Below are 8,476 nucleotides of genomic sequence, written 5' to 3'. Positions count from 1 at the left end.
GCCACTTGAGCCACAGGTGCCGAGCCTAAATGGATAATTTTTACTCTGGGAACACATTTCCAATTTTAATGGTAGAAGTTGGTGGGAAAATAAATGTACTTTGCAGAAAACTGCTTTACAAGCAAATGTGCTAGAACATTTTTCTAAAGTGAGGCATATAGGCAATTTACTCACATGAATTTAATAAATTTTTGTTTGCTTTTAAAAGTCTGAAGGGAAGATGGTGCATTAACAGAACATGTCTGTACTTGAGTAGCATGATTCTGGGTGTTGATATATGCAGTAAAAGAGATCAAAGCATGCCAAGGAATTACTAAGTACGAGTTCTTTGCATTACACAGAGATCAAAATATGTGCTAACTCAACAGCATCACTGCACTGACTGTGCATTTACTAATTTAAAGTAGACATCTCGATTTCTTAGGAGCTCTTGATGAGTTCCCTGTTCCTTTATTTTTCCATTGTGCAGAACCACTATCAAATCTGCATTCTGTATTGTGGAGAGTCTGTGAGTGACCATGAGGCAGGTCCTCCCCATCCTGGCTTGATCAAGGGCATGCTGAACCACCTGGAAGAGAGAAGGATCTGTGACCACAGTTTGGGTTAGCAGCTAATAAACTTGCCTAAGTCAAATCAACTAAGGTAATCTAATAATGTATATCCCCAAAGGAGTCATCCTGCTTAATGAAATATTCACCCTATTCAATAGGAATGTAGAAAAAGTAATTACAGATACATTAAATAAGAATTCCAGTTGGAAAAGCATTTGTGACAGTAAATAAAATTAAAGTGGTTGCTTATAGGTAAGTGGTTCTAAACTCAAAATTAGGAAGCAGTATTCCCACACTTAAATAGAATTGTCTAATTTACTTGCCTCATTTTCTGTAATAGATGATTATAATTCTGGGGGGTAGGATTTAGCTATAGAACTGTCCTGGCTAAAATTGCAGCTCGGTTAACTATGAGGTTGCAATGCTTTGTAGAGGGAATGGAAGTGAAAACCAGTATTTGCTAAATGCATAAAATGTTTTAGTGATGGCTGTCTGATTTAAATTCTTGCAATAAACCCCCCAAATGGAGGTATTTTCATTTTTCTGATACATGAACTGAGGTCTGACCAAGGTCATACTGCTAGGATGCCAGGATTATCGCCCAGATATGTCTCCTCTAAGTTATATTTTTTTCTTTAATAATACATTGTTTCTTTGGGAATCAAACATGAAAGTCATCTACACATAGCAATCATATATGGATTAATTTAACTTCCTGGGCAATTAGGTCAGACACCCTGTATTAGAATTTAGGGAAGTTACTTAACCTTTTTAAGCCCTAGTGAGCTAATCTGTAAGGTGAGTATGCTAATAAGCTAATTCATCAAGTTGCTGTGAAGACTGAAAGAACAGCATATATCGAACACTTGACAAATATTCACGATTATCGTTCATTTAACCAATGTTCACTTACTGAATAAGTGCCTACTATGTGCAGTAAACTACCAGGAGAAAAGAACATAGGAAAATTAGACAAAAGAAGGTGATACTCTCAGGCATGATGTCATATGTCCCTTTGTTTCCTGTTTTCTGCTCAGTCCAGGCGGAGTAAGAGTCTGTAGAAGGTAGAATAACTAACAGGCTCTGATATTGCAGTATTGATTACTCTTTGACCCATTTATGTTACTTTATTAATTTGTTTGGCATCATTGGAATAATAATGAAATAGAAAAGTAATTTTTTTCGGACTCTTTCCTTGAATGGAAAAACATTTCAAGAATTGGGCTCCTTTTGATAATAAGACCAAGTCAAGTGAAAAAACCTTTCCAGAACCTGACATGCTCTCTGTCCCAACTCCAACCTCCCCACCACCTAGGGACCTTTTAATTGGAACTGGACTCTATAATTCTTTTCGGGCTTTCCCTTTCCCCAACTGAGCTTGGTTCTTCTTGCGTCTTCTTGGTGTCTTCTTCCAAGACACTGCATGCTCATATTTGGTATCATATTCCGAACTGAAAAAGAGAATGTTACCTTTTCACTGTCATTATCAAGGGCCGAAGTGGCTTCGTCCAACAATAAAATTTTTGGTTTTTGGAGAAGAGCCCTTGCAATAGCTAGTCTTTGTTTCTGGCCGCCGGAAAGCTGCGTTCCTTTCAGTCCGACTTGTGTGTTGTATTTCTATTACAAGAAAATGCAATTAAGAAAGCAAGGCTGGGTTATTTAAATTAGTACGGCAATTGTGGGCAAGAACCAAATATTTCAAATTTTGCTACTCCTGAAAATTTGCATCCCAACAAGTGCTGAAATCTATTCTTGGGCTTTGTTGTAAATAAATGCTAGACCAGGAGTAAACAGGACCATCTCATTTACACATCCAGTCCGATCACAGACAGCAGGCTGATCTTTGCCATTATGTTTCTAGAAGGAAAATTTTCAAATCAAAGCACGAGAAAAAAATTATTGGCAAGAACAAGTTTGCTGTAAATATAAATCTTTTTTTCATTAATTTATATGACCTTCCATTTTCAGGTCATAATGATTCAAAGGAATATATTTAAAAACAACAAGGAAGTCAGTCACTACTGGTTTCCTTCACTTTGGAGCTTGCTAAACCTCTATGGACACATCTCTCCAGACACCAGGAAGCAATTCTCAGGGGTGCGTGCGTCTTTGGACATAACAGGTTGGCCTCTTGAAACAGTCTGTTCCACGTTTCAGGTCACCAGAGGCTAAGGGTGATATTCAGCGCTTCATAGCATTTCCGTAGCTCCTCTACCTACTAATGGCCCCATTTCTTCAGTCTTTCCATCCATAGAAGGGTACAGGCACTTTCACACAAATCTGGAAGGCACCTTGGTCCTCCAAATCACAGTTGTTCAGTTCAGTTGGGGTGAGCAGCAGGTTCCTGCCTGCTTTCTAGATCATCCATTGACGATCTTCCTTCTAAGGGCTCACACTGCTTTCTAGAAACCCCCGACAGTGCTCTAGGAAACCTATGCCATTGGTACCCAGATGAGAACGTGTGGAGGGATCAACTCCACTGAGAAAGCAGGTCCCTCTGTACCACCTTCCCAGGGTGAATCCCGTGGCAGCATTTCGGGGACGATGTTTTAAATGACGCATCTGCTGTTCATTTTATTTCAGTGTCCTAAAGAAGCATGAATGGGCTGCCTTTCCCTCCACACCTGTCTGCCTCCAGGAGGGACCTTTTGGGTAGAGAGGGTATTGAGAACCTGTCTCACACCTTGTAACAAAATGTGTCTACTTCATCTCAAAGTTTACCTTTCAGTTTAAAATGCAAGGCTGCTTGCTTGATATCAAACAATGGGCGCTTGACTTAGTAAAGCTCAGTAAAAATGTCTTTTCTAAAGTGAATGCTCTGCAAAGAACATGGGCTTTAACTATCTCTCTGTGATTTCTCTGGAACTGTCAACAGGCCAGGTCCCTTCCTCCTCCAATGCATCTTGTTAAATTCAGAATCATAGGGCAGGATAATCAGATACAACTAAGTCTGTCATTCATTCCCAAACAAGTGCAGAGTCTCCACTTAAATCAGAAGATTCAATCTTAAACCAAAAATTGAGACGTGAGGTGGGAATGTTAATGAGCTGAAGCCCTTTTTGCCAATCAAGCTTAAATTGCATCTGTTCTTCTGGGCTTGCTAAAGAAGACCCCAAACTAAGCAATCACTTTGCATTTTTCGGCCTTCTCTGGCTTGCAGAAGGATGTGAATTTAAAGAATGAATTGAATGAAAAGTAAATTTCAGAAGTTTTGCCTACCATTTAGCAGAACAGATTCCAAATGTACACATTGTCTTCAGTCTTCATAGCCACCTAAAAACAGTTGCATGTATTTAAACTGAAGGTTTTTTTTTCTTTTTTAATGAATAACATGGAATTCATTCTTTCCTGTTTAACTGAAATTCTCAGTCAATTTTCTCTCAAATACTGGGATGGTAAGTACCTTGAAACCCCCTCTTTTAGAAGAAGCTCAAGGGGCTGGTTCCAGTGGTCCAAACCCTACTTTGGAGCTGTGGTGCAGGGATTAGGAGCATCCACACCTGTGTGTCTCTCACAGAGCGGTGACATCAAGGCCATGTGCATCACCTTCTTTCCCTTGCCCTAGGGCCACATTTCGAAATGCCCACAGGATGTTTCCATGAGATATGCTATAGATGGTTTACACTCAGCATGCTCCAAATTGACTTCTTACTCTGTGCCCTCCTGGTTTGAGGTGACAGACAGATCCACAATCCCTCACCTGAAACCCTTAGAGCTACCCATGATACTTTTAATTTCAGAAGAAAAAAATGCTATATATTATACTATGTATTATCTATATTTAATATACAATATATTGTGTGTTATTTAACATCCCCAGAAGGGCCTGGGACAGCAAGTGGTAATTAAATAGATGGATATTTGTATAGACACATTTGCTTATTCACTCTTAGTGAGAAAAATGAAGAATATCTCTCATCTATTGCAAAGCACCAGAACTGCCCCCAGAAGTGGCTGGCTCTGCCATCCCCACAAAGCCACTTGGATGAGCAAACGAAAGGCTGAGTTTCAACAGCAAGGTGTTTGTTGTTTTAATTTGATCATGTCATTTCCCTGCCTAAAAATGTCTAATAGCTTCCTATTTCTAATGAGACAGAGTCCAGACTTTTTAGGTTAACACATCAGAACCTTCACATTCAGTCCTTGCTTAAATTTTGGTCTCCTCAATTCCTTGCTCTTTGCCTTATGTTCCAAGATTTTTAATTTTTCCCCAAACACTGAAAACTCTTTTATGTATCTGTTTCTTTCTTTTTTTTTTTTTTTTTTTTTGAGACAGAGCCTCAAGCTGTCCCCCTGGGAGAGTGCCATGGCATCACAGCTCACAGCAACCTCCAACTCCTGGGCTCAAGCGAGTCTCCTGCCTCAGCCTCCCAAGTAGCTGGGATTATAGGTGCCCGCCACAATGCCTGGCTATTTTTTGGTTGCAGCTGTCATTGTTGTTTTGGTGGGCCTGGGCTGGATTCGAACCCTCCACCTTAGGTGTATGTGGCTGGCGCCTTAGCCACTTGAGCCACAGGTGCCAAGCTGGGTGTCTGTTTCTTTATGAGTTCATTCTGTCTGCTAAGAATGGATTCGCTCCTCTCTGTGGGGTGATCTTCTTCCTCTTCAGTCTTGAAGACCCAGTTGAAAGCAGCATCCCCTGTGTGGCGCTCTCTGGGGCTCCTTCTCCGTCCTCATCCCTGCTCTGTGCTTCATTCCATCGGGCTGCTCGGCACACGGCTCCTTTCCTTTTCATTTCCACAATCTTGAGCCAAGTCCTGGCAATTCCACTTTTTTTTTTTTTTAAGTTTATGGCACTTAATTTCTTCTTATTATTTTTATTCTGTCATTTGTACATAGATCATAAATACATTTATGCCATTATGGGATTCAATGTGTTGATTATTTATACAAATGGCAATTCCACTTTTATAATATCTTTTAAATCCATTTCTTTGTTTTATCTCACTTTGTTTATTGTTATTATTATTTTGAAACAGAGTCCCACTCCAATGCCCTCGGTACAGTGCCATGGCATCATCATAGCTCATAGCAACTTCAAACTCTAGAGCTCAAGCGATCCTCTTGCCTCAGCCTCCCAGGTAGCTGGGACTGCAGGCATCCACCACCATGCCCAGCTAGTTATTTCTATTTTTGGTAGAGAGAGAGTCTTGCTGTTGCTCTGGCTGTTCTCAAACTCTTGAGCTCAAGCAATCTGCCCACTTTACCCTTCCAGAGTGCTAGGATTACAGGCACCAGGCCTTATCTTACTTTATAGTTACTAATTTAGGCCTTCAAAACCTATCCCTAAAAATAGCTTCCAACTAATCTCCCAAACTCCCCATCTCTTTGTCACTCCCTACCACTAGATGAGTAATTCCATTGTCCAATTCCAAACATGTTACCTATTCAAAAATCTTCAATGACTCTCCTTAGTAATTGTTGAAATTAAAATTTCCTTCCCTACTATTGACATGCCCAGTTTTACCTTTACATGCTCATCAAACACCACACCTTTATATGTGCCAGTTTCTAGTCAAACTGCTTATCATGTTGTGAGCATGCTCCCATAGCTTCCGTCTCTGTTTTTATTCAGGCCATGCCCGTTGCCTCAGTACAGAGAATGCCCTATTACAGCCTTGACTGTTGTCATTCTGCTTGATCAGTTTCCAGGTCACCCCTACACTCTTTAAAGGCCTCCTCTGATCCCCGGTCAGCACGACTCCATTCCCCTCTACAGACAGCACTTTGTTTACACTCTTTGTGCATGATGATTGTTTGTACCTTTGTGGATCTGTGTTCATCTGATTATATTGTATTGGTGTTGGTAATCTTCTCTAAATAGCAGACTACTGGTTTGCAAAGAACAGTTCTGTGTCTAGTGAAAGTGCTTGGCTGCTGGAATGGAGCAATGAAAATAGGGGATGGAAACTTTGAGGGAGCAGGACAGGACAGATGGAGTAATCCTTATAGTCTGTAGTGAAGGTAAAAGAAATCCTCAGAAAGCAGTGTGGCAGCCATTTCAATTTGCTAAGTAATCCTTAGAGAGGATTAAAATTAATAGTAACTTGATATGTTATATGTGAAGACTTTCTTCCTATGCTGGCTTTATGTATGGATATAATTTTGTTCACTAAGTGTTACTGGAAGAGTTGAACTTCTCTTCTAGACTTTTGCTTCACTGTGTTAACATCAAAACTATTGCCTTGTATTTGGAGGGGATGCTGGGTTCCATTTATTTGCTTGCCATGCCACAGGAAATGCAACAAATTGTAAGGTTGGCTTCTTTTTTTTTTGAGATAGAGTCTCAACCTGTTGCCCTGCAGAGTGCTGTGATGTCATAGCCCACAGCAACCTCCTCCAACCTCCAACCAACTCCTGGGCTTAAGTGGTTCTTTTGCCTCAGCCTCCCAAGTAGCTGGGACTACAGAAGTCTACCACAACACCCAGCTTTTTTTTTTTTTTGGTTGTAGTTGTCATTGTTTGGCAGGCCCAGGCTGGATTCAAAGCAACCAGCTCTGGTGTATGTAGCTGGCGCCTTAGCTGCTTGAGCTATAGGTGCTGAGCCAAAAAGGTCTGTTTTTATTTATTTATTTTTTTTAAATTTCATATTAAGATGAGGGTACAAACATTAGGTTACATCGATTGCATTTGTTAGGTAAAGTCAAAGTTGTAGTTGAGCCCTTTGCCCAGAAGATATATTGTATACCCTTATAAGCATAATGAACCTTTACAGTATATAGTTTCAGATAAATTTGAGGAATAGGGTAATAAAAAGAATAAAAGATAAACAATTTTAGGCAGGTTGGGTGTGGTAGCTCACGCCTGTAACCCTAGCATTCTGGGAGGCCAAGGCAGGTGGATTGCTTGAGCTTAGGAGTTCAAGACCAGCCTGAGCAATATTGAGACCCTGTCTCTCAAAAAAGCTGGGTGTTGTGGTGGGCTCCTATAGTCCCAGCTAGTAGGAAGGCTGAAGCAAAAGGATTGCTTGAGCCCAGGACTTTTAGGTTGCTGTGAGCTATGATGCCATAGTACTCTACCCAGGGTGACAGGTGAGACTTTGTCTCAAAAGAAAAAAAAAGATTAAAGTTAAATGGTACAAATATAATTGAATATCCTCTTGCAATAGATAAATGAAAACAAACTATCAGGCTTATCTGGATAACAGTCTGACCACAAATGAACAATGCAGTGAGAGCTTTGGTTAAAAAGAGAATTACCACTTAAAGAAATTCACAAGGTCACCATATTTATAACACATATGTTAAGCCTTCTAATATACTTAGTACTGTAGAACCTTGCCAGAGTGAGAGCGATTGTGTTAATGGCCTGTTTCTTGCTATAGGCTCCATTCAGTGTGGACAGGAGATGGTGAGGGAAGATCTAAGAGTATAAAAGTTAGCCTCCACCAAAGAACGTGGCTTTAGATGAGTTGTTTGATACATTGGTTGTTAAACTTAGCTATTTACTTTTAAAGTGAGTTTAAAAATCACTTTATATACTTCCAGACCTCAGACTACACTACAAATCAATAGTGATCAAAACAGCATGGTACTGGCACAAAAAACAGAGAGTTAGATATGTATAACAGAGTAGAGAACCAAGTGATGAACTCAGCTACTTACCATTATCTGATCTTTGACAAGCCATTTAAAAACATTCAGTGGGGAAGAGAGTCCCTATTTAACAAATGGTGCTGGGTGAACTGGCTAGCGACCTATAGAAGACTGAAACTGGACCCACACCTTTCACCATTAACTGAGATAAACTTTCACTGGATTAAAAATTTAAACTTAAGGCTCCGTGCCTATAGCTCAACCGGCTAAGGCGCCAGCCACATACACCTAAGGTGGCGGGTTCGAACCCCCAGCCTGGACCCGCCAAACAACAATGACGGCTGCAACCAAAAAATAGCCGGGCGTTGTGGCGGGCGCCTGTGGTCCCAG

General features: G+C 40.5%; 1 protein-coding gene across 1 annotated transcript in view; it reads right to left on the bottom strand.

Annotated features, from left to right (window-relative positions):
* Positions 1 to 324: 324 nt before the first annotated feature.
* The window catches only part of ABCB5 (ATP binding cassette subfamily B member 5), a 114,968-nt gene continuing 106,816 nt past the window's right edge, over positions 325 to 8,476 (bottom strand). Inside the window, exons 26-27 of the mRNA XM_003788491.1 lie at positions 2,022 to 2,168; positions 325 to 568 (exon numbers count right to left, since the gene is read on the bottom strand). Of these exons, the coding sequence (XP_003788539.1) occupies positions 371 to 568; positions 2,022 to 2,168 (345 nt within the window). The 3' untranslated portion in view covers positions 325 to 370. The remainder of the gene's footprint in view (positions 569 to 2,021; positions 2,169 to 8,476) is intronic.

Source organism: Otolemur garnettii, unplaced genomic scaffold (assembly GCF_000181295.1).
Source record: "Otolemur garnettii isolate 467f Iridium unplaced genomic scaffold, OtoGar3 scaffold00028, whole genome shotgun sequence".
NCBI classification, from domain to species: domain Eukaryota; kingdom Metazoa; phylum Chordata; class Mammalia; order Primates; family Galagidae; genus Otolemur; species Otolemur garnettii.
Note: the sequence above shows the minus strand (reverse complement) of the source record. Positions and strands in the feature narration are given on the sequence as shown.